Genomic DNA, 26,870 nt, shown 5'->3' with positions numbered 1-26,870 from the left:
TACGGATGCGTGTTTAGAGCCGGGGATGAACACCAGGTAAAGAAGAGAGAGGGGGGATGTTATAAATAGGCACTTGGCTCTCTAGCCATGTGGAATTGATGAGTTTCAGCACATTCTGCTTTGCAGTGCCAGGTTTAATTTCTACCGTCCTGACAGCACAAACCTCAGAGCCTGGAGACGTCACGCCTGACTGCCGCTGCTGTGCAAATGTTAGCCATGTTTGAGGATGGACGCACGCATAGCGCCGGCTGCACTGCTCCTATTGGGCCTCTGACTGGGTGTACATCCCCTCCTCTAAACCCCTGTCACCTTAAGAGACAGGCAATCACATTCCCCTCCTGACCCCGCACCAAACAGACACTCACCAGCAACACACAGTAACTAATCTAATAGGCAGTTTCCAAGACCTAGCTCGCCTCAGTCTAACATGGTCAACTACTTGTTATGAGACAGGTGAGGGCCTCCCTACCCTCGTCTGCTCCCTGCAGGCACCTCAAGTCAGAGAACAGCAACACTAGCAGCTGCAGCAGCAGCAGCAGCACCACTGTCTCTGAGATTCCCAGACTCCTGGCTTGCTCTCAGCTGCTGGCAAGAGCACAGTCAAATTAGCCAATAAAAATGTGTGAAATCGGTGGCTCGACGCCGGCGAGGACATGCCAGGAGAAATAAACATCAGTGCTATAGCACAACCAGGAAAAGCTCGTGTGAGCAGGAACAGGCGGAACGGGAGAGCTGCTCCGCCAATTCTACGGCGCAATTCTCTGATTTCAGGCGCAGAATCGGAGCTGCACAGACACAGTCAGAAAGCAAAGTTGTTTCTCCACTCCAGTGAACAGCAAGAGCCAGCCTCGGATCACGCCAGTGGCAGCACAAGTCAAGAGAACATGAGCTTTTGTCAGCGGATACGCAGACCTCATGTGCTGAAGTGATTTAATTCCATCTGTTCGTCTGCGGTGTTTCCCCCCCGCTGAAGCCTGGGAATACCAGTCTTTATTTCACATGATGCTCGGCTGTGAAGTTTAATTTCAGCAAAATCTAAACACGCTAATTAAATATCATAACTTTCTGAAGAAGGCTCGTGTAAAGGTACCTGAAATTTTAATTTAGACTTCAAAAGAGCAAAGACTTTAAAGCAAATCTATTGTTTTTCATTTAGACTTGCAATTTTCTTTTCTCTGCAGTGCTGCAGCACGTAGTTATGATTGATCTGGTAATTAAAATATGCAGAGAGGGAAAAAATATTAACTGCTCCTTTTTTCACTTTCTTTTTGTTTTAGAAAACAGCCGACACATTTTCCTCCTCTTCCCAGCACAGATAATTAAATTTTGCACATTGATGTTCTTTACACAGTATTCATCGGCCTCATTATTTTTCCATTTTCATCTTTCTGGAGGGAGATCGATAGATTGATAAAATGATGGAGCCTATCTTAAATAATGCAAGCAGAGAAAAGTTACACTTACTTTGCTGCTGGCTAAGTGTTTGAACTTTTATTCTTCTTTCAAATTGTATTTAATATCCCATGAAGGTAGATCTCACATTATTACATGCTAGTGTAAATCATTTATTTCCATTTTTGCTGTCCCTCTGCAAAAGAAAAGATGAAGCTCTTCTCTACTTTTAGTGGGCCTATGCTATATGAGATGATGCTTGTCAAGACTAATATCCTAAATGATAAAGAAACTGGCAATTCAAAGAAAGACAGCGTAAAGTAGGCCAATTAGTACCTAGGGAACATTTTGCTAGAAGAGATAGCAGCTCCAAATGTCACATGCACGAACATTAGGACTGATTGTTTATAATATGACCTGACAGTTTGGGTCTCTTTAATATAGGATTAACTACAATACTAATTAACATGTGGCTCTGTTAAAACAAGCAGCTGCAAGTGAAGTAGCCAGGGGAGGGGCAACTCTTCTGAGGTACTCCTTACATTAAAGTGTTGCTTCCATCGTCACAAATCCAATGTGTTTTTTATGCTTTTAAGAGATCTGCTTGTTTTGTCCGCACTCCACACTGGAAATTCAACGTCCTAAATCACACGGCTGCCCTTAAAAGTCTCAGCACCACAGATGAGGATGTTCTTTGCCTTTGTCACAAACAGATATATGTTTTAAAGTCCCACTGCGGGGCTCTCCGTTTCATCCGAGACATGAAGTGGCCGCGGTGGCCTGAGGAGAGTGTTAAACACATCCTCAATTAAAGCAAAGTAACTTTGCATCTTGTCATGATTTCTTCTGCAGTCCCTGTAATTGGGTCTCAGCGGATTTAGTGGGAAAGCTCCAGCTCTACTCCTGGAGTGGGGCTGAGGGGACAGCCAAAAGGGGGAGGAGGGGGGACGCTGCTGGCCCTGGATGCTAGTCGCTGGCAGGAATAAGTAAGAGTTGGCTGTTGCCAAACAGGAGGACAGGTGGAATGAGGGAGCTCAGCCATGCTGTGGTCCTCACAGAGAGGCGCCGTTACTCAGTCAGCAGGACAGATGGAGGTTTCCTGGGTGAAATGACCACCTGCAGAGTTTTGCAGTGCTGTTACATTAGTGTACATTTACCAATAATAAAATAATAATAAAAAAACAAAGGACTTAGGTTTTTCTTCACGTGTGCCTCATTAATCATCTCCCAAGCCACCACATTTATCTTGTGGCCTTTTGGACTGGGATGACCTTTAGGTTGGGAACCAGTGGAGTTTACCAAACTATAAATATAATAGTTAAAACTATCCTCACCTTGACTAAATACGACAATAAAATACTGCGCACACATTCATGCATCAGTAGTAATAACTTAACAGTATCATATAGTGTGATAATGTCTCAGTCACAGTGGCATTTTCTGCAGAAGAAATACTCTATGTACATTTAGCGGATAATACTTCTTTTACTTGTGGATTACTTTGAAACAACTTTATTTGAAATTTTCTTCTAATATGTGTTACTTTAACATGATAATTAATAATAATAAAAAAGAAATCAGAGGCTTTTTATACTTTCCTTTACAGACAGATGTTTGTATCACAAAGTTACATTGATAAAATGAGTTAATGTTAATCTATTATGCAGAAGTAGAAGTAGATAACAGTATCAGTCAAGTAAGGGACAGCTGAGACGTAAAATGTGTTAAATCCTGATGTAAATAATTTATCACTGTATGGTCTATGCAAAATTTACACTCTTCTTATACATTCAACTCTCTGTAGATATTGTAGTGTGGTGATAAATACAAATATGCATAAAATGTATGCAATAAAAAAAAAAAGAAAAGGCAATATTTGTTACATGCTTTTTTTCAAAATGGCAAACCTTGGAGGCCTCCTTGGGATGTGTGTGCACGTGTGCGTGCATGTTTGTGGGCGTGCGTCGTGTTCTGGCGAGCCATGTGAAGGACAGCCGAAGGTGCGGTGAGATCCAGTGATGGGCTTGTTTTATTACATCTCATATTGAGACCAATCTCTGTCCATTCACCTGAAGGACAGCCAGCTATTCCCTAACTAAATTAGCCAGACGCTTTGGTGTGAGAGGGCCTCCACAGGCACGCGAACCACGCTCTGACAGACGCACACACACACAATCACATAGGCAGGTACAGGCAGTCACGCAATAATGTTTTTTTTTTCTCTCTCTCCCTCCTCTGTAATGCAAAAACTCACATGCATAACCTCATGTCTTGTCCCTCACTTTCCCTCTTTCTCACACACACACACACACACACACACACACACACACACACACACACACACACACACACACACACACACACACACACACACACACACACACACACACACACACACACACACACACTCTCTATCTCTCCCCTGCTGAAGGCAGTGGATGTAGGGTAATTGCAGTCATTGTGGCAGGTTGCATGTTTGTGCCCCTGTCATCCAGACCTGCAGACCTCCTCCTTTTGGGACCTTGTGACACAGATCTCCGCACTGTACAATACCTGGCAATCACACGTAAACTGTTTGCCCCTTCACAATGCATACACCTGTAATGTAGCAATTTGAGTGATAGCCCTGAACGCACCGTGGCTGGGAGGGTGAACGTGTCTTTATGCTCTCTCTTCCCTAATGAAAAGTCTTTTGTACATTCAGTTTTTTTTGTTCACTCACAGCGGATGTTCTAATGAGGCAGAGCCTGAAATAGCAGTGGGGCTAGCACTGCAGAACGATGACATCCCATGTGAGAACTTGCCCAAATCACAGCGGCTGCAGCCGTGCGTCAGGTTTCTTTATTTATAACCCGCACGGAATTGTCCTACACCCAGAGCATATGGAGGGTTATGTAACGCAGAGCATCCAATAGATAACCACTAAAGTCAGGTCCTATATATAAAGCTTGCTGAAGAGTTGTTTCTGAGGCTGCTTCAGATTGATTTAATGTCTACATCCCAATGATGCAAGAAAAATAATGGTTATTGTGAAGCTGTTCATTCACCCAAATGAGAGCGGAGCTCTTACGCTCTTGCCTCCACCTCAGTACAGTGGGTGTAAGTGGAAATTTGTTGGAGGTCCCCAATGCATTGAAAAAAGAGAATATAAAAAAAATTCATAAGCTGCATTGTGCTTACAGAAACAATGTCCCTGTCATTCAGGATAATCCACAGACTTTCTACTGTGCGTACGTTACACTGAGAGATAACACGATAAAAACTGATGACAGTGTGGAGCAGTGGTTTGCAGCCTGAAGGTTGAGACCCCCCACAAAGTGTCATCAGATGAATCTAGGGGTCAAGAGATGCTTACTTTAGTAGGAGACAAGAAAAAACAAAAAGAAAAATATTTCTTTTAAATCATGTATAGTTAATCCTTTTTTATCCTCTAACACATTGAAATGAAACAGTCTTGGAAGGAAAATCTGATTCCACATGCCTCAAAAAAGTCACAAAAAGTTTTCCATTAAGGGTTTCAAAGCAAAACCATATCATTTTTTAGAAATAATTAGATTAGACGAAATTACATTCTCCTTCCATGTATTGGGAAGGCATGGAATCTCTGATTTCTGAAAAATTTAATGTTTTATCACACACATTTTGAATGCTATCATTTGCTGGTATTTGCATTTGAAAACAACATCAGCTCTTGTTGCTACAGGCATCTCACATGATTAGCCTTCATTCACTCAAATTGAAATGCCACCTCGTGCCTGTCACATTGTATATGAGCGATCGGGCAGGGAAAGCTGGTCATTACAATCATGACATCAAATGCCTGGCAGCACAGGTCAATCAGCGTACATTAACCAAACAGAGCTCATGTGTTTTACAGCTTTTAGTGGCATGTTGGCACCGGTGTACATGAGCTTTAGGCTGGCATCCAACGGGCACCGAGGGCCTCCCAGCAGAGCGGGAGCAAGATGGGCTTTGGCCAGTCCTCTAACAGAAGAATATGAAGGAGACAGAGAGCGGGCGGTGTTAATGCGTCGCTTTCCCTCCAACGTTCAGCCACTCAGCTGATTTATGCAGCAGAAATGGACTCCTTTATCCTGGGCACTCATAAATACCTAAAAGGTTTTAAACCCACAGCCAGGTCACTTTTTTTGAGGGGGGCAAGATCATTTTGGGAGCATCCTTCCTATCCTGTCCAGTCTCTTCTCTCTTTTGGGCCACTCCACTTTTTAATCTTTGGGTGTATATTTGTCATCACACTGATGCATTAGTGGGTGAGTTCTCGCCGAGACATGCACACACAGTCCAGAGATCACTCTTAACCCTCACCTGGTCCTAATTATAGCAGATGAAACCACATTTTCGGTGGCACTCTGGTGATCTGTCATCGACAGGCCCTCTTCAGTCTGACTCGGAGTGATATCTCTCGGTAAAATATGTATGACATCAAAAAGCCTTAAAGGTTATTACAAATTAATAATGAGTGGTGTGCCGAGAGCCGTAAAAAATAGCCTTCCCTTGGTGGCGTGTTTAAATGTTTAATTTAACATGCTCTGGTATAAATGTGGACTGGCTCTTAGCAATATGTGTATGGCCACGAGGCTGCAACGGTGTCAGGGGGTCTGCAACAGAAAAAACCCTGACCACCAGGCTCACATGTATTTAGATTGACATTCAGACAAGACAGATTCATGCAGATGTGGATGATCATCCGTCTGGATCCGTCAACTGTAATCTTGAAAAGGCACAGCGCTTCTATCCGCGCGCCTCTAACGGCATACAGAATTATAAAAACACTAAAGGAAGCAGTTTTACTCGCATCAAGCGCAAATTCTCTGAAGACTCCGAGACACAGAAAAGCTCTCTCTGAGCGTTTTTCTGAAGCAAGTCGAATCATTGGCCCTGAACCCCCCTCACAGTAATGTCTGAAGACACTGTACAAAATTGCCTTATTTATGCCTGTAATGTAAGCTGTCTGTTCTGGTGTCGCTCATTCTCTATGGAACCCGGCGACGGTGGCAGCCGAGTCTGGAGTGAATTTGCCGGGCGACTACCTGGGAAACATCAACAGTCATTAATTATGTAAAACTCTTCTCACAGTGGGAGCAGGGAGAGCTGCATACAACTGCAGCGCCGGCTCCTATTAGACTCAATGTACTCTACAATGAGCCCCCACTGCCTGGGGGCGTGGAGGGATTATCAGCCTACTGCCACGACCCCCCATAGAAAGACACACATGTCGTACTGCACACACGTAGACACACACACACTAAACGTGACGTCCTGTTAAGTTCTGCACCAATGTGTGCTTGTGTTTAGCCGAGGAGGAGAATAACAGGAATCTTTGCGCTGTCTCTCCTCCCTAGTCACCCCATCATTCACTTCTCTCCTTCGCAGGTCCTGTTAGGCTCTTTTTTTCTCTCTCCCTAGCAATTGTCTGCTTTTTGGCTTCCTCACTACAATGAATGAAATCTGAAAATCTGACAGGACAAATGATATGCCATGTTTGTCAGCGAATGCCGGGTAAAGGGGACTGTTTTCATTGTTGATGGTGCTGCCACCAACGCTGCACTGGTCTCTGCTTCTTGGAACCAAATTACCCACAGAGCCGCTCTGTGCAGGGCCTACCTGAGATCTTCCTCCAAGCACTGCGATTGACAACAGCAGATTTATCAAGCAAATAATGGACCTAATGTTTGCAGCATGTGTTTCCAATCCGTCTTCTGTGAGTAACAGACACAGGGTTGTTTGGCAGACTTCAAATTGTCTCCACAGCGCTTGGTTCCTCCGTCAGCTGTGCTCTTCTAGCCGTGGTTCAAGGCTCGTTCATCAGCGCTGTTCTTTTTAGCGGATGCGGCTTTGGCACGATGTTCCTCCATGCTGAAACAAAGGCAGCGCTGACACCTGTAATTAATTAGGCTATTATGCATTCCGCAATGATAATTGCCTCACTGGAAAGTCACCAGCCTTCTAAGAGGGAGAGAGAGGAGAGGTGGGATGGAGAGCGCTATCCATCATAGTGGAGCGCTCTCACCCTCTCTCTCTCTCCCTCGCTCGCTCCCCTCATGTCATGCTGTCTCACCTTGACTAGTGTAGGCAGGGCTAGAGAAACACTGTCAACGTGTGTCTGAGGGCAAGATATGCAGCTGTGGTTCCCCCTTGCCAGAGCTGCTCCAACAGCGGCCTGCCAGGGTCCATCCACTCCAGGGCTTTGGCTCACATTGGCACAGTTACTCATGACACCCCATCTGTTGTAGCTTTGTTCACTAGGGCAGTACAGTGCCGGGGATAATGGGGGCACTTTATTTTTATAATTAGCCCTTACCTACACTTCTCCTCTCTTCTCTCCTCCTAACACTTCTCCCAGCACTGAAATCTAGTCCAGGTACACTCATTACTACTTTTCACAGCCCTCCCTTTCAGCACATCAACCGGCGCCTTCATCGTAGCCTCAGCACGCCCCCGCTCCCTCCCATCATGCCATGATAGATACGTTTTCAGCAGACACGCACTTTCCTCAAGGTTTAGGTCGTTCGCTGCATCAAACATTTGAAAGCGTAAGCTCAAAGAAAATGACAACTCCTGTCTTTTGAACTACAAAGACATTCAGAAAAGATTTGTTTTCTTCCCTTCTTTTGTCTTTCACCGGCTCTCGACTTTGACTTTGCAGTGACTTTGAGCTGTTAGCGCCGAGGCTGGTGCTTTTGAGTCTTTGTGGAGAGGGCGGGTAGCACAGCGCTTCTGCAGCCTGTTGATGGTGAGGGGGACCCAGAAGGCACCTGCCGTGCGGTGGAGACAGCAGGCCCTTTGATCTGGGTTTAATGTCGTGCCATGTTCTGTCTCTCATGCTGCTCCGTGTGCCGCGTCCGACGGGATTACGTCAGCTCCGCCTTGATCTGTAGAGATCTGCTCTCCTCTCAGCCTGGGTCATTATCGGAACCCTCCACTGGGGCATTGACCCGAAGTCTTGCTCCTTTTGTCTCATTTTCAAGTGAAACATCTTACATCGTACTGTATCTCTTGATGTTTTCTTTCAGTCACAGTGAGCGGCATGGCTCAGGGGAAAGCAATGTCAGGCGGCAGGTCTGTCCACTACTTTGGTCCAGACTTAAATGATATAAGCAGCTGTTCAATGGATTGTTATGAAATGTTTTAAGACATTCATATTCCCCAGAGGACGAATCTGTATGACTTTGATGATCCTCTGACTTGTCTCAAAAACATTTGTATCACAAAACTGCAAAACTAAAGAATGACAATCCCATCAGTCACAGGTAAACTAATGTTTAATGCTAATCAGTGAATGTTAGCATGCTAACATTACAATCTAAGATTGTGAATATACCATATATTCCTTAACATTATACCTGCTAAATATTAGCGTGTTAGCATTTTCATTGTGGGCATATCATTATGCTGATTTTAGCATTCATAATACAACACAGTTCGTGAGGCTGTACACTCTTACGACTTTTTTATCTATTGACTTTTTATGGTATAATAGCTGAAAAAAGTCAAGAAAATCATATCTTTATAGATTTATTGGGTTTTGAAAACCATCTTAAAATCATATATTTTTCTCTACATGGTCCTAGTATTGGTCCTTTCGAATGCAGGTGAGCTGCTCCTATAGAGGCCATGAATCAAGTTGGGTTTTCACTCTGAATTTGTCACTGCATCAAGGGATAAGTGGTAGTTTTGGCATGGTCAGCTTCGGCCATTCATTTGGCTGAGACGGCAGCTCTGCAGTGGCAGAGTGGCAGTGGCGTCAGTCTGTTGCGAGCACGGCGCGCTGACTGACAGGCACCGCTGATTGGAATTGACGTGGCGACGAGATGTGTGTCAGTTCTCTGACTGCTCATCTCGCCGGGCATCCAGAGACCGCCGCGGCCACCGCAATGCTGCTACCACCGCTCTGAGATGGGTGTCACCCTGATTAAATCTGCCCTGAGACACAGTCTGTGTGTAGTGTGCATCTGCGTGACTGCGACTTGACGTGTGTGTTTGCTTGCACCCAAGTTCAAGTTTGCATGTGTGCACGTGGGTGTGCATAAGTGGGTGCACACGGGTCTCTCTTCCATCCAGACTGTATTGCAATAGGGTTTACCTCTGCCCCTCTCCTCCACACACTCATCAGTCACTCCACACCAACTCATCTCTCTCCTCCCGCCTCTCCTTTGAACCTACGCTCAACGCAAAACAAATGCCTGCAGTGACAGTGCTGGGTGGCATGGCTAATATATGATCCTGCATCTGAGAAATTATGGTTTTGGATATGCTTTTTGGAAAAATACACATATAACTGTAGATTGTAGATGTTGTCTTTTAAATATTTATGAAACCTTGAAGCAACAGAATCATAATGTCCTCTGTTTTGTTACAATTTTCTGTATAATCCGATTCAAAATCTGATCTGAAAAATCCACCAAAATGTATGTTTTGGATAAATGTTGATTTGCACAGGAAGTGAAGCGACATTAGGAAAAGTATTTTCTAAGCTTAACCTTAGCATTCTCATAATAAACTGTTATTGATGGCTGTATTAAAATGCATATCTGCTTGGGTTGGTGGTAGAGCTCAAACAATAAGTTGATTGACTGAAATACATTTTTAAAAGTGAATTATTTGTTTTTGTCAAGTATCAAGCAAAAACGCTAAATAATCCCTGCTTTGAGTTTAGACTGTTGATCAAACAAAACAAGCAATTTGAAGACGGAGCTCTGGGAAACTAAGGAAGTTAACTTTCACTATTCTCTGATGTTTTACGGAGTAATGATTAATCCATAAATACAAAAACAAATAGATAAGTCCATAATGAAAATGTGAAATTCTTAGTTTCAGCCATTATTTTTGTTATTATCTCTAAAGACATTTACTTTCCTGCTCTTAAGTGTTAAAACCGATACTACGATACAAACTCTCTGCTGGTTTGGTTGTTTATTCCTGTATTTTTACTACGGACCTTGTACTAGAGAGAATATTGTCGTATTTAGTATATATATGCACACTTTGCTTCTGCAAGAAACCAAGCTGAGCACTGGGCAAAAATGGGCATTACACATGGCTCAAAATGGCAACATTAAAAATGGAGGGATGTTTGACGTCAGCATCAGTACTGCATGGATGATGCAGTTAATGTTTCATGTTGAAAATGTTTTACATATACAAAAAAAAAAAAAAAAAAGCACTCTATGGCTCTAGATTTCATTATATATTAAGTAGCAGAGCATTGACGATATTTTGTCTCATTTTCTCTACACTTCCATTAACACAGAGGAGTGAAAGCTTGTCAGGATCCCGCAGATCTTTCTGGAAGGTGTTGTGACAAGCGGTGTGGTGGTGGTAGTGGGCTTCCCACTGTTTTGTTCTAATAAGCAAGGAGCGGGACCCGGGTTGTTGTGACATCCTGTCAGCCTGTGGGCTGGACTGGCGCTCAGTGAGCACCACAGTAGGATGGACTCCCTATGATTGTGCACTGACCTTTGCATCATGGGGAAGATGACAGGTAATTTAGAGGCCTCAGGGACTGAGGAACCATACATTTGCTGTCCCCAAACCACCCACAGCAGCAGCCACATTCACCTTGAGATGGAGGCAGTATATTCATGAACACTGCATGTGCAGACACACATACACACAAACACAAACACACAAAGACAGAGAATTTACTCACACACTGTAAACCGAGGCACAGATGCATATGCAGACATGCAGCAAGCATTACACACTTATTTTGCACAGACACACACACACACACACACACACACACACACACACACACACACACACACACACACACACACACACACACCACACACACAATGCAAGATCTGCCATGACACCCGCCCAACACCCCCATCATCACACACTCTAATCACCTGCATCATCACAACCCATCCTCAAACAACCAAAACACAGGAGGTGGCAAACTAGTAAGGCAGAGGAGGGAAAAGATGATTTAGAGTGATAATTGCATAATCACCAGTTGTGATAATTGTAATTGATGACTGCATAATTGCTAATTGCGCTCTGTATGGGAACCTCTCTTTTCCGTTGTCTCTCTGTTTCTCTCTGTATGTCACTCAGTAGCCCTTCACACCGCTTCCTCTTCTTCATTCTGGATTGTTCTCTTCTCCTTAATTTATCTCTCTCACCTCAACACATGGTAGCTTGTTTTCACTCACACACACACACACACAGCCAGATGCACACACAGAGACTCACTAGCGGCTACTGTATTCTCAAAGGCTTATCAGTAAGTATTTCCCAGCAGCCTTGTCCCAGAGGCTGTGCTCTGCCCACTCTGTTGCGGCATGAAGAGTTATGGAGGAGCGTTAACAGGTTTCCTTTGTCTTTCTCTTGCTACCCTGCCCCAGGCTTTACTTCTGCTTGTAAAATCAACCTGCGGCCAAGCCCATTCCCTCGGCAGCCATATCCTTTATCACAAAACGGGTGAAAACAAAGAATGCGCTGTGAGCCAGAGCCGGGGCCAGAGCCATATCTCGCAGCCAAAAGACGAGAAGAGATTTACCAGTTGTAGTTCTTCCTCGAGCCGTACCTCTCTGTACAACAGCCCTATCCACTCGTGTCTTTTAGTATGAGACATGTGCTGGGCTGGAGGTGGATTAGCATGGAGATGAAGATCACTCCCTGATCAGCCCATATTATGCACGACACCTCAGTGCTTTGACGATAGCCAGGGTGGGTTATGAGGGGGATCTATACACGTAGCGGCCGCTAACATGAGAAGGCATCAGGCAGCCGTGTGATTGATGTCTCGGCTATCGTCTGTAGGCAGGTTAATGGTGTGATTGTGGAGGTAATCTCCGTGTTCTCTCGTTAAAGGATGATGGAGGGCCAGGAGACCCCGTGTGTCTCTGGAATATGGAGCCCAAGCTGTTGCCTTCACAGGATCCCAGCCTTTTTACATATGCAGTTGGTATCCCACGTTTGATGTATGCGCTTCAGAGGGAGCCAGGCCAGCAGAGCACACTGTCAGTGAAGAGCTGATGACTACAGTGGTGGGTTCAGCCACCCCGCTGTAGTGGCCATGTAGTTCAGGTGTAAACTCATGTTCGTAATAGTTTGTCTCGGTGCCACAAAATGCCGTCGGAGGTTTGGTTGTTGTCACGTCGAGCAGCAGAGGTGTGGCTGGAAACGAGCACTGGGCTACCAAATTGCTGCTCTTCACAGTGAAAAGGAAGCACACATAAAAACAGTGGGTATGAAACAAACCTGAGCTGAACCAACACCAGTTGTTGATGTTCTCATAACCCACACATAGAGCTGTTTATGGGGCCAGCGTGCTTCACACGTTTTCACTATTTGTGGACCAACATGGCAACATTAACGTCATGTGCTGGAAGGAGAGGGGAGGCGAGTGGGCGTGTGGGTGGTTGGAGGTTGGCGGGCTTGGAGTGGGGGGGTTAAATTGGGGTGTATATGAGTGAAACAACAGCATAGTGTAGCAGGGAGCTGGCTGAAAGCTGCAGACTATTGCATCTGTATTGATTGGGCTCCAGCCTTTTCCATTTTCCATGAACTCCTCTGAGCTGCTCCAAGTGGGAGTGATGGGGGGATTTGCTTGATCTTTATGATATTTCTTTAAACATGATGGTGTCGTTATGCTTCCCCCGGGGAAGACGCCAGCCAGCCATTTCCAGTAAATCAAAGGCTCTCTGTCCCTCGCTGTTTTCCACACACCTTATTTATAACCCCACTGAACAGCCCCAACACACCACCTCCACAACCACCACCACCATTCACATAAGTGTTTTCTGCCTTTGCAAAATGAATGTTTTTCAAGTGTAGTCATACTGTTGAGGAGCAGCTCGGCTCAGCCGCACCACGCACTCGACCCTCCGTTGTGGAGTAAATCGAGCCGGTCCGACAGAGGCTGTAATCAACAATGACAGAAATGACATAGACAATAGATGACAATAATTTGAATTCCGTCTGCTTTTGGACCGGGAAGGGGGCATTTGAGCCTGATCTGATTTACTGTTGCGGGGCCGAGGATGTCGAGAGGCAGCCGTGGCGCGTCCTCTGACTATACAAACAGGCCCAAGGTCTTAGCAGGAGCTGGGCGCAGGATAACCCACATACCCACTAGTGCAGGTGCCCTCTCCATGGGGCCAGGTGGTGGCTAATTCGCTTTCTTTGTCCCTCCTAATGAATCGTTAATTGGTTTGCATCACCCACTGAGCTGAGGATAGCAGGTGCCGCGTGCTGCTGGTGATGGAGGCCACTGTCACTGGCGAGCCTCCCCGCGCACGCCGGTACCTACATTTAACGGGCCAAATGTCACGTCGCAACATGCAGCAGCTTGGCGCTTAAACGGGAAGGTTACCGTCATAGTTTACGTCATGTTTCTGTAGTGGTCAGTGTAAATATAAAAAAACACAGCCATTGCATTGGTTGGTCTATGCACGAGCAAGTATACTGTATGTCTCTGTTACACATACTGAAGATATAGCACAAATACAAGGCATGCAGGAGTGTTTGTTTCAATTATTGGTAGGATGCTGTGAGGTTGACCTTTGCTCTTGTTACTATTGATTCGGTGTTTGCTATTTAAGATTTTAAGAATTTTCTGCTCTGTTTAAAAGTGTCAATTTAATAACTGATGTGTAAAATATGATGTGCATTGTGAGTTATGAAAAATGTCAGCGTTATATTAGTCAATGTTTACCTTGACGTTGTCTCCTCCCCCTGCAGGTGGTTGCTCTGAACAAGCGCAGTAAGGAGGCAGAGTCTGCGTTCCTTGGAATCTACAAACAGCTTATCGAGGCCCCAGGTGAGTCTCCCACCAAGACCAGAGATGTACATCTCCACAAACAACAATAGCAACAGCATAAAGACCACGCTCACACACATTATGTGTATATTTGTATATATGAAGCAACACACACAAGTAAGCTCCTCACCATAGATGGATATGGTGCAACAGCACATGGATATAAGATACATAAAACCCTATACCCTGTGGCTCTTATCTATTTTTCAAAGTATGTGCTCTCAGAGTGGTTTCCAAAACTCTGCGTGAGGCCACTTCAAAACCCAGCACTGGTCCTTGAGTGTAGCCTGGCTGAGGAGTGAACATATCCTTGAGGAGCACTGCTGTTGATTGTGGAGGGCCAATTAAAATCCCAACTGAAGTCTGGCTTCGTGTGGAACGCAGGCCTGATGAGGCCAATGGGGGGAAAAGGGAGCGAGAGGGGGCAAAGACGGCAAGTTAGAGACATATTGTGTGTTTATTCAGTTGTTATTTCAGTGCCAGGGCAGATGTACTGTATTGCTCTTTGTTGCGGGAGACGGCAGCAAAACGCAGCCCAATCTCAGTCTAGATCAGAGAAACACTTGTGGCAGGAGTAGAGAATGCTGTTTACAGATTCAATGAATACAAGATAAAAGTCTGCATCAGAGAAACAGCGGCGGCAGCAACTGACTTTTAAAGGTCTCCATTTTTCCTTGAAGTCCCCTGCTTGATATTGCAACCCCACACATGCACACACATAGACGCACACACTTAGAATGGAGTTATTTCCGTGATACAAAATGCCCATCTTTGAAGATGTTTTCACTTAGATTTTCTGACCTATACCTTTTATATCAAGACTTTTAATTCAAGCCCCAGAGCATCTTGTGGGAAATATTTTGTCAAGAACCCGTCTCAAGTAGAAGATTGAGTCAACTAAGAGCTGTTATGTTAAAGAACAAAGACCTAATAAAAAGAAAGGCCAATGTCACCAATTATCAACTCTTAAGAGAGAAAGAACTGCATTAGCTTTTGTTCTCAATGTGCTTGATATTTTCCTCCTACCTGTTTCATACAGTGAATATGAATACATAGTCTAAGTGTGTTCAATATATTGAGTAAACAGGAGTCGACCTTCCTGTGTCAGGTTACATCAGGTGATGTAGCAATGCCAGCCTACTACCTTCATTTGACCCACCTTTACAAAGGGAGTCTGTTTCACTGTATCATACAAAGTGAAGCTGATTGTTATAAAACAGTTCTTCTTCAAGTAGCTTCAGAAATTAAGACTAATACTTTGTTACTTTCAAAAAGTAAAAAAAAAACTTTTTATTGTTAGAATAATCTAATGAAAAAGTTATAACATTACTTAACAGAAGAGGTACTTACATTAACCATAGGTACTTGTAGGTAGCTGTTTTCAGACATGCACTAAAGTCTGTTTGGATGTGTTTACTGGCCATCAACAACAAGTTTAGCCACGCCCTCTGCAGGCAGCTCTCCAGATTCTGGAGTCCAGAGCATGTGTCACAGTGAGGCTGCAGTGTTACCAGCTCTCTAACCCCCTCTTAACTAAATCAGCTGGTTCCTATATATATATATATATGTAAGATTACTATTTGATTAATTATTTGAAGACACAACATATGGATTAGACAGTGTATTTTTCCTCTTTCTGTCTGAGGCCAGCTGCCACTTTACATCTCTAGCTGCTGCGCCAAGCCGACAGTCTGTAGGGCAAAGTGGGCAACTGCCCAGGAAAACCCCAAGAACAAAAACAAATTAACTGACAAAAAAAAGTTAATGTTGTTACAGAATTGGAGTATCAGCAGGTTTCTGGGCCTTTGGGCAAACACTCAAGTTGCTTCTGTGTGCTCTGGATTTAATGGGAACATGTAATCAAGAGAGTGGTAAGTGGGGACCCAAGAGCAACAGGTTAATCTGGGTAAGCAGTCTCTCCACTAAACAAGAGACTCTTCTAAACACCCCCAAGTATTGGAGTATACCTGGGCTAAGTAACTGAGCTGGTCCAGGCTGCTGGTGGTAGTGTAATTCTGTTGGGAATGTTTTCTTGACACACCTAATTAACACCAATCAATCATGGTTTGAAGGCCACAGTAATCTTGCTGACCATGTTCATCCCTTTATAGCCACAGTTTACCAACTTCTAATGGCTGCTTCCAGCAGGATAATGCTTCATGTCACAAAGTAAAAGTGTTGTCTCAAAATGGCTGTGACCGAGACATGCACCGCTGAACAGAGACGACTGCCAGAAGTTAGCGAGCTAGTCACAGAAAAGTTGTGTTCTAGCAGTTGCTAGGCAGTGGACAGGCATGTATGTAGTTTTGAAGAGAGGGCGGATGGGAGGGGTTAGGATGTATGGGTTGCTCTTTCTCAAAGTCTAGCCTGCTCTTGCTAGCTTTTCCACGATTACCAACCTTAGCTTTAAATCATTTCTTATTAATTCACTAGTCAGCAGTTTTTTCCAGCCAAGTCGCCTCAACAAGACTCAAATCTAACACAGTAACCATTGTACAAGACAAGTATAAACTGTAGACTCATCCCATCATTGCCAGACATCTTTCCCGACTTATCCGCCCGCGGCCAACCAGGAGTCAGAGCAATGAGAGTATTTGTATGTCAGGCCCTTGCAGAATCTGCCATCTGTGAGGTAGGGCCTACAGTATCCTGTGCCTGTTTGTCACTGTACATCTTGCTGCTAGTGTCCAAGGTCACAACTCCCCCCCACTCTCTCGCCTGCCCACCCCTTGCTAGAATGGATGACTCCAGGTATGCCGGAGGACAGTCATTTGGCTGTGGCCCCACTTCATTTCTCTCTGCCCCTCAAACACAACAGTGAGCTTTCCCACCATTCCCCCAACAAACGCTACAGCTCATGTATTTTTAATCTTTTGACAGATGCAATTATTCTTTACACGCCGTGCTCGTTAATCTTAATGCAGTTATTACTATTCATTGCAGGAAGTTTTTCCCTTCTATTATTTCATTTGAAAGTGCCTCTGTGTGAGTGAGAGTGTGTGTGTGTGTGTGTGTGTGTGTGTGTGTGTGTGTGTGTGTGTGTGTGTGTGTGTGTGTGTGTGTGTGTGTGTGTGTGTGTGTGTGTGTGTGTGTGTGTGTGTGTGTGTGTGTGTGCTCATTTGTGTGGCGACACTAAGGCTGTTGGTCCAATCAGAGCAGGCCAACGACAGAGTTAATGAATGCAAGAGGTGAAGCAGGAAAGGAGGGGGAGGCACACGCGGCGGCAGCTCAATATGTGACCTGTTGTATCTGGCTATCATTAACATCTGGTCACATATCAGTTATCCACTTTGCTCTGCCTACTATTGAATACGAATAACATATCCGTTACATTTGAGAGATTCTAGTATGATAATGTTACGCTTAAGATCATGCTCCTGCTCAATGGCAACTTGCATGCAACAGTAAACTCAGAACAGAAATAACTTCTTGATGCAAGTGATTGAAGTGTTTTTTTTCCTCTCTTCTTTTTCCCTTTTATGAGGCCCCTAAGCCAACATGTCAATCCACCAGAGTGTTTCATTAGCGTTCTTTATTTTGATTTACCTGTGACATCTCCCCATGCTGTGTACTGTAACTCCTACCCTGTCTGAATCTTGAAAGAGGTCTGTTAACAGTATTTCCCTAACAATGTTTATATCACCTCCGCACGGTTTTGATCAGTGCAGATAAACACGTCCTGATCACTGAACGCTGAAAAACAGTGGCAGCTTCTGCCCGAATTCATCGGTTTTCCCAGAGATGCACCTAACTTCCCCCCTTGTCTTTTTTCTTCCTCTCCTTCTTGCCGCCGTCTCGTTCTCGCTCTTCTCTGCTGGAGTGTGTGAGAGTGCGTGCGAGCGAGCGAGCGAGAGTGGCGTTTGAACGTCTGCGTTTGTTGCCACCTCTGTGAGAGCAGTGAGGCCCTGTCGCCAGGGGCGTAGCCCTGAGACTGATGCTCCAGGTGTTTGCTCTTCCTCGCCTCCTCTCAGTACACACACTCATCCCTCAGGATCCACCTCGCTCCCTCTCTCCTTTAGAACACAGTCCCTTTTATCTGAGCGTGGAGCTCACTGAGAGTTTGTGAAGATTCTGATCTGAATACACCTCTAAGTGCGTGTGTGTATGAGTGTGCGCGACAGGCCTAAGGCATGTCTGAGGTGTGAGTCTGTGTGTGTGTGCGTTAGCAGAAAATATTATGACAACAGTGCTTGCTTGTGGTGACCACTGGTACTGCAGAGCCGAGGACAATTACAAGCAGCTTTTTGTCACATTAAGTCACGTGTCATGAGATGGTTGTAAGTGCCTCACATATTCACATCAGATGTTTCCCTCGGCTATAAGATTATCTGAACAGAACACTCTGACCTTAGTAATTCAGAGTCATTCAGATGCATAAAGAATAGCTGTCCTTCTTCAACCCTCCATATACATAAGCAAGCACCATCGAGAGAGAGGCCTGCAAGGCACAGCGAGCTAGCTTTATTGTAATTGTGCAGCTAAGTACCTTCAGTCAGGATGAGAGCAAAGGAGGAGTGTTGTGTGCATTTGTGGCAGTCTGTCGGAAAATAAGGGCGTATAAAATGTGATGGAAAATGAAAGCTCTCTGGGCGGGACGAGATTATGCACAAGTGATTAATAAGAGCAGTAATAAACAAAGGCCCAGGAGATGTTTGAGGTGCTTAATAATGCATTATGTTCATAAAAGAGCCGGGCCTCTCCAACTGATCCCCGTGGAGTAGGAGACCCCAGAGGGACCATGGGAGAGTGTGCTCTTAAAAGACAGAAGCTGTGTGCGTGTGTGGAGGAATGTGTGTGTGTGTCTGTGTACACGCGTGTGTTTGAGCCATGGGATTTAAAACTAAAGAAAATAGACTGGTATTTTTGATGATGTTAATTGATAGTGATTTGTCTTACATGTGTTATACGTAAGAATGGCAGACGGGTTGTTTCATTTTTGTATAATTTCAGGTGTAGTTTTGTTTGAATGTCTTTGTCACTACTTTGTTTGCGCCAGAATCTCATGTTAATTTTAAATACTATCTATCTGCGACTCCACTCTTTGTTCCGAGCTTTAAAACGACTCGGTATTGATGTCATTCCTCCTCCGTCCTTCAGTCTGCCACACAAAGACATGGAACAGCAATGAAAAAAAGCAGGTTAAGAAGTTTGTTTTGTTCGCACACAAAAGCTGCTGCTTCCCACAATCATTTCTTTTTTTCGTCATTCCACCCATCTTTTTTATTTTAGTATCTTCTCACTCTATCTGCCACATCAAAGTAAAGTGAGACTTCAGTTTGCTCCCTGAATATCAAATGCGCGTTGGTTTAAAATGCACCACAAACAGAAAAGTCATGTTTATGAATTTGTTGCAAGCAGTCTCTCTGTGTTTTGTTTTTTCTAAACTAATCCTTGGCTGGTGGAAGAAAAGAGGCAGCAATTTATCCTACATACCTTATATCACTTACATTGTCTGTGAAGGTGAAAGTAAAGTGTTCTTTCAACCTAGTTTTGGTCCTTGACAACAATATTACAGCAGTGTTGCTGTTTGTTGCAGCAGCGGAGGAGCATGTTTATGGACCTTGAAGTCCACTCAGAGGAAAAAAACAAGACTGTTTTGAATGAAAAGAAAAAAACCTTGGAGCACAGCCTTGTAAATTAATTTGTTCGTGTTGTATGATGGGAACACAGCTGGCCTCATTAACATGCGCACAACAAATAATTATAGCTTTTTTTTCTCTCTTCAGCCAGCCAATGCTTGGCTAATGGGCTTGCTGGGTTAATTATGTCAGAGCGTAATTACACAGGGCCCAGGGAGACATAATGGTGCACCCTGCTGCGCCCACACCGCCTAATGATGGTGTATCGCTGACAGGGCCAAGACGGACCGCCCCGACACACCTGCTTGTCTTGGCGCGCACTACCCTGGTCCACCCTTACCCACCTAGACACACATCCTGAACCTGTGCACCGTCCTCCACTGTGCCACCCGTGGTCCCCCGAGCCGACCCAGGCTTCTGACAGGCTTTGGCTCAGGCTCACCCAGACAGAGTAACTGCCTTGCGCTTTCAGATGTGCAACATCACAGAAACAGCAACGCAGTGACCACAAGGAAGCAGCTACAGGGTGGCAGCCTCATTATCCCTTAGCCAAAGTGATGAAACTCAATATCAATGTAGCTGAGACTCTGTGAAAACAATTAAAATCCATGCTTAACTTTTATTAGCTATTCGCAAGTGAGGGTTCATCACAAGCTGGATCTTATTTTTTTGCAGTTTTGCAGAGAATGCTTTACCAAACATCTCCTCCACTTTAACTTCTTCCAGTTTCCATATATACAGTCTGTGATCTTGATCGGTCCATTGACTTATAGATCACAATAGATTTTAGGTATACAAAACACATCATCTTATGTCTTTTAAATATACTTTTTTTTAAACAAAAGGAGGAGGAAATTAAAGGATCATGAATATAAAATATCAAAATTACAACAAACTAATGACAGAATTGTTTTAATTTATATTTTTCAAGAAGAATTCTGCACTTATTAAATATGATTTTCATTTTTTTAAATACAGTATAATCTAGTCTCCTCCAATGATGAATAGCACTATAATTTCAAAGTCATTTGTGATCCTGGAACATGGTGACATTGCTAAAAACACATGCAATGTCACCATGGACCAAGCAACACAGACAGACACTCACCCAGGTTAGTCAAACCTGGAAGAGAAACAAAGGTGAAGTGTAAAAGTAGCCCCTAGACTGTGTCAGTCGTAAACATCCAGCACAGTTTTCAAAGTCCCTGCTTCTGTCCTGTTTTTCTGTGCAATGTGGAATTATAATAAAGACATTTCAGATATGATGATATGCTTTTCACTGTTGCTTCCACATACATTTATTGTAAAGTGAAAATAAACAGCCTGTTTTCAACCCGTAAAATTTGACTTTGTTGTAGCGATCGTCACACCTTCTCAGACCTCAGTACTTTGGCAATATGGTCTTATGATGGCAGAAATTATGGTAATAATCAAAATAAAAATATGACTCAGGTTGTAATAAAGCAGAATTTATCTTTAATGGCAAACAGCTTCTTATTGCGAGTGAACAGATACGTTCATGTTTTCACAACGAGAGCAGGGCCCGCGTTTCCCCGATATGATGATGATGTATTAAATGTCCTGTGATTTATTAGCTTAAACGAGCTGCTGTTGCCCAATCAGTTATCATGACCTCAGAGCAGGCATCCAATCATCCGTAATTAAGATAAGGGATGAATTAAAAACTGAAGCGTTTATTTGCACCAGGAGTGATGTGACTCACTCGACGTACATAATGCCTCGTCAGCCGTGTTATACTTCTTGATTAACAGGAGTGTGAGCGGTCGGGTCGGAGTTGAATTCCTTGTCCATTCCAGGTTTTATCTGGCGGATGCGTCATCAGAGCTGCACTAAAAAGAAGAAGTCTAGGTGCTCCTTATTAGCTACATCAATTAGCTCTATTTTCCAAAGTTATCCGCAGTCTTTGTGGACTCTCCGTCAGTAACAGTAGATCCCGGGCCCTTGGAGAGCATCCCTACTGCTCTACTTTGATGGGGGTTAAATTTGTGTACTGTCTTAAGTTATATCCCTTCACTTTAAATTTGACTTGACTTTACTCCCCTGCCACTGATTGATAATCCTGGCTTGTCCATGTGTGAGAGATCCCTTACTATAATCTCTGTCCTTTGATCATTAAAAGTTGAAAGGATATATGGGAAAGAGGCTGATAAAGTGATTTCTGTGACAGTGGGTCGATGGAATAGCAGTGCTTTAAGTCATCCTGTTTGTCTTAGAAGAGCTGTGCTCTTAATAGTGATGTCCCTTGTGACTGATGCAATATCTCCGCAGTTGGTGTAACAATGAATGCCGACAATGCTCGACTGTAAACGGGCCTGGGAAAAATAGCTCAATCAATTAAATGGCCCAAAATGTTTTGTCTGATGAAAATGCAGATATGGCGAGCTGCAATGCACGGCCAGGATTTCAACAAATTGCACTTTGCAGAAGTTTTGGCTCTCTGATGAGTGTTTATTTTTGTGGCCTGTCGCCTCCGAGTTTGCATTCTCTCAGTGACATCTGGCAAAGTATAAACGTCTGTGGCTCCAACTTCTTATGAAAAGCCACTTCAGTCAGTGCCCATACTGAAGAAGGGATCCAATTGGGTTCCACACAGAAGTCTAAGATGAGTGGATGAAAGCTGTGGGAGAAAAGTTTGTGCAGCAAAGCAGCGATTTTCCTCCTCTTTAAGAGTTTTGAAGGGCTGCGTGTGTGTGTTAGTGAGGGTGTGTGAGTGTGTGTGCGCGTGTGGCTCTACATCTTGCCTCCCCCCTTGTCAAGGAGCTCCCCTGAGCTTCCCTCTCTGTGCTTTGGCACTAGAAGTCACCTCCTTTGGTGTTCAGCAGGCAGGTACACAACAGGAGCAGCTCTCTCTCTCTGAGCTGTTGAACTTTTCGGGAGGGGAAGAAAGGGAAGGGGAAGATTAAAAACAGCCCTGTGATGTGGAGTGCCGAGCTGCCTCCTGAGAATTCCTGGCATAATAATTTAAATGATCAAATGATACAGAGGAGACTTGTTAGCTGAGAAACAGCCTCCTAGTTGGCCCCATGGGCCCAGTGCTGCCGCGCATGCATTGCAAAACAGCTCCTCTGTTGTGTTAAAGAATCCCGCTTTTTTTTTTTTTTTTGCTCCCTTTTCAGGAGCAGACTTTTTCTACACTTTGCCTAGGTGTATACTCGGGACTCAAGACTGTGTCACATATTCACGGAAGTCCTTTCGTCTTCGTTCTCATTCATCAGCATGTGAGCAGACTCATTAGATTAGATTTCTGTACATGTGAAGGGTCGGAACAGCTCTCGTGTCATTCGGTCCAGCCTGTGAAATTTTCAAAGGAGCCTGAGTGTGGAAAGTCTAAGAGTCACTCTTTGGAAACAAGTCTCAGCGGAATAGTCTGCCTCTGTTGAAGCTGCGATGCAGAAAACTCTGCAAAGTGCTTTACAGGCAGCGCACACAGTAAAACAGCTATTTAGCTTTTTTTGAAAAGTAGGAGTGTCTGGATATCATGTGGATCTTAGTAGTTTTTTTTCCTCAGAGATTTGTGTTTGTCTGTTTTCACAGATCCAGCTCCTGTGCTGGAGGCCTCACACACCCTGGAGGAAAGGCTGCAGCATCTTCAGAGCTTGGCCCCAGACAGTGAGGCCCTGGTACGAGAGATCAGCGGGCACTGGAAGAAACACTTGGAGTGCCTTGAAAAGACAGGTCAGGTCAAAATTGTACACAATGAAGAGCAAAACTACTTACTACTAATGTTTTTCTAATGCAGACCTACAGTTGCTGCTACTGTATATGTCTGGAAGTGCTGGGTAGTTAATATGAATCTACCTGTGTAGAAAAAAGTAACCTTATGATATATAAATTGATTATTTCTAGTGCAGTCTAGTGCAGAGGTCATTAATAGGTGGTCCGTGTTCACGCCGTCCTGCCCAGACCCGTATCTATAACAGATAAATCTTTGATCGATGAATTTCTATTTTAACCGCCACAGCGTTTCCATCCTTTACGGCTCTGGTTTAAGGGCCCAGGAAACTCGCAGGCCAATGGCATCTCTTATAAATCACCCCACGTGATGCCACACAGCCAATCGAATCTGCAAATTTTAAAAGCATTCTGGAGCCAGAGCCGGTGGACAGATCTAAACTAGAGAAGTGAGTCAGTCAGAGAAAAGAAAAAAAAAACTAAAGTTTCAATTTTTATTTAATTTATTATTTTAAACTTAAGCACTTAATTTTAAGATTCACTAATTCAAAAAAGTTTCATGTTATGCATTAAATTTTTTACTTGACACCACAATAGAGCATATATTTTTCATTCAGGCACTTATGTATAATCCCTCCAGTTCAATGGGAAAACTGACAATAAACATAAAATATTATCTCATCATACTTTCTTTGATTTGACAGTCAGGTGTTGACGACACACAGACGATACATTTCAATATATATTGCACTGAATCATAGCGCTTTTCAGACATTATGTTGTGCCAGACCTTTGCTGGAGGACCTTTCTCCATCTCTGAACTTTAATTGAACACCTCTGCTCTAGTGATTAAGCTCATAAAAGCCTTTTCCTGCCACGCAGAGCCCACAGAGGATGATCCTGTAGTGGCAGGGGCAGCAGTGGCTGGAGAGGCCCCAGAATCCAGCTCTCCAGCCTCCCTGATGACCCCCAACAGCACACCAGTTCCTGGGGCCCCAGGATCCCCACAGCCGAACTACCGGGACCCAGCTGAGGACCGAGGGTGAGAACTATAGCGAACGTTAGGTTTATGTTCTGTAAAGAGATGACTAATCCTCCTTAAACACCTGTGCTACACAGTTTCTTATTTCTATTAGACATGTAAGATTATCAAGGATTCAACCTTAATATCCTAAATCATTTTCCAATACATAGTTGTTCTTATACTTATGCTAATTTAAGCAACAATATTGACATTTTTTCATATTAATATAAAACTGACCTTCTCAGTTACACGTGGCACCTATTGCACTTCTGTCCGTCTTGGGAGAGGGATCCCTCACATGTTGTCATTTTTGGACTGCAGTGACAACTTCACAAGAGCAAGTGGTTAATAGAAGTTGTGGCCCGAAAGGCCCCAACACACAATAAACATTTAGCTTATTTTATTGTGTGAACTTTGCCTCACATGTTATTTCTGGGTGGGAGGAGGTTTGGATTGACAGATGTTCTAATTTCTGTTTTTAGGACATGAATCTGCATGTTGTATTATTAAAGGTGTGGCCATGATGTAGTGTGGGGAACTGACTGAGTTTCTTTCTCAGGGAGGAGGAGGAGGAGGAGAGGGCTGACGTTAGTTCGGCTGACAGACTGTCAGAGGCCGACGAGAACATCAAGGTTCTGCATTCATGTGAGTGGTTTAAACACTGGCACATACCGTGGCTGTTTCATTTAATTTCAACCTATTAAAGAGCCAGCATGTGTATAATTGCAGTGTGGTGCCCCCTGCTGAAAACACTGCTGCTTTGTCTACATAAATATAAGAGCCAACACTAATTGGTTGAATTCAGAAATGTAACTTAAAGGTCAAAGTTCATGTGTGTGTTGTTTTTTAAAGTTAATATTCCCCTTGTTTGTGTCTCACCAGCTTTGAACACGGCACAGACAGAGCTGCTGGACCTGCGGTGTAAATACAATGAGGAGATGACAAAGAAGTAAGACTGTACTTCAGATTTTACATTTTGCATTTATTTTTACCACACATTCCTGTTAAACTTCTATAGTTTCATACCCCTTCAAGAGTACTTTTTATTAAGTGGTGGTGCAAGTACCCAAACATTTTACTAAAGTAAAAGTACTAATAAATAGATTCAAATGTACCCAAGTATAAGTACCACATTCACTTTTCTACTTGAGTAAATGTAAGGAAGTACAAGTATGAAAAGTACTTATTAAAGTACATTTAAGAAGTTTATTAAATGTACTTGCAGAGTGTAGCCTATTCCCTAATGCAAGGGTCTACCACATCAGTCTTGACGGTGATGTATCTGCTGCTGCAGGTGCCCTTTGTTCCCTCTCCACTCTGACTTACTTACTTTTAAATATATAAAAAGCTATGTGAACATGTGACACAATGCATTGTGAAAATGTTATGGAGCAGAAAGTACAGATATTGGCTGATATGTGTAGTGGAGTAAAAGTGAGTACCTGAAAATAAATCTTCTTCAGTTAAGTACAGATACGAAAAAATGTACTATCAGTAAAGAAGTAAATGTAACAACTGCTTTTATTATACCCCTTTTAAGGTACTTTTTATACCCCTTCTATATTTTTAAACTTGTAAACCCCATAGTTTCGTGTTGTTGAGCACTTGAAGTGCACATTCTAGCTCTTCAGGTGCTGAAGCCGCTCATCTTTATTTTTCCCGCATAAACTCATGTCCAGTGTAGAGCAGAGGAATGCCATTGTAAAGGCAGCTAGTGAGAGTGACTCAGCCACTAATGCAGGTCGATGAGAGAGGTCTGTGTTTGCCTTCACCGGCAGCTGGGCCTTGACAGCCCTCAAGAAGAATTGCTCCATTTAAAGATTGCTTCAGAAAACACTCTACCTTGTCCTGGTCTTTGAGCGCAATGTATCCACCGCACGCCTGAAATGAATCTGAGCTTGTATGAAGGATGTCGATAGACATTCAAAGCAAACACTCCTTTGTTTGGGTTGTGCTCCGGAGCACAGTCAGCCGCCGCTAATGGATTTTCCTCCCAGGCTTAATCCATGGCACAATTGAACTGATGTTTCTAGACCCACTGCCATCCATTTTGTTGGGTTGGACACCTTTTTAGTTCGGTCCCACCTCTCGCGTACGGCAGCAGCTTTGAAAGACCATCCCTGCTTCGTGGTGTGTCACATAGCGTCTGTGTGTGTGTGTGTGTGTGTGCCATCCTGATCACATTCCTCTGGACTGACAGTAGCACCTCTGACCCCAGAGCTCCAGCTGTCCCCGACCCTGAGCCTCTGAACACCGGGCTCACCTCTATTACTCTCACTGACTGTTTCCTCGGTGTTGATAAGAAAGACTATTTGTCTGCTTCGGCTTGAGCAGCTGAGCAGGTAATCAATACAAAACATTTTCCGTACTGCACAAGTTCATTAAACGT

At 43.9% G+C, this 26,870-nt stretch overlaps 1 protein-coding gene across 3 annotated transcripts in view; it reads left to right on the top strand.

Moving 5' to 3' along the window:
• The window catches only part of cux2b (cut-like homeobox 2b), an 85,599-nt gene that overhangs the window by 43,370 nt on the left and 15,359 nt on the right, over positions 1–26,870 (top strand). For all 3 annotated transcript variants that reach the window (XM_035165470.2, XM_035165469.2, XM_035165471.2), the window contains exons 4-8: positions 14,107–14,185; positions 23,320–23,460; positions 24,340–24,499; positions 25,041–25,126; positions 25,364–25,430. In XM_035165470.2, the coding sequence (XP_035021361.1) occupies positions 14,107–14,185; positions 23,320–23,460; positions 24,340–24,499; positions 25,041–25,126; positions 25,364–25,430 (533 nt within the window). The remainder of the gene's footprint in view (positions 1–14,106; positions 14,186–23,319; positions 23,461–24,339; positions 24,500–25,040; positions 25,127–25,363; positions 25,431–26,870) is intronic.

The sequence above is a fragment of the Hippoglossus stenolepis genome, chromosome 9 (assembly GCF_022539355.2).
Source record: "Hippoglossus stenolepis isolate QCI-W04-F060 chromosome 9, HSTE1.2, whole genome shotgun sequence".
In the NCBI taxonomy this organism is placed as follows: Eukaryota; Metazoa; Chordata; class Actinopteri; order Pleuronectiformes; family Pleuronectidae; genus Hippoglossus; species Hippoglossus stenolepis.
This window is presented reverse-complemented; position numbering and strand designations above follow the sequence as displayed.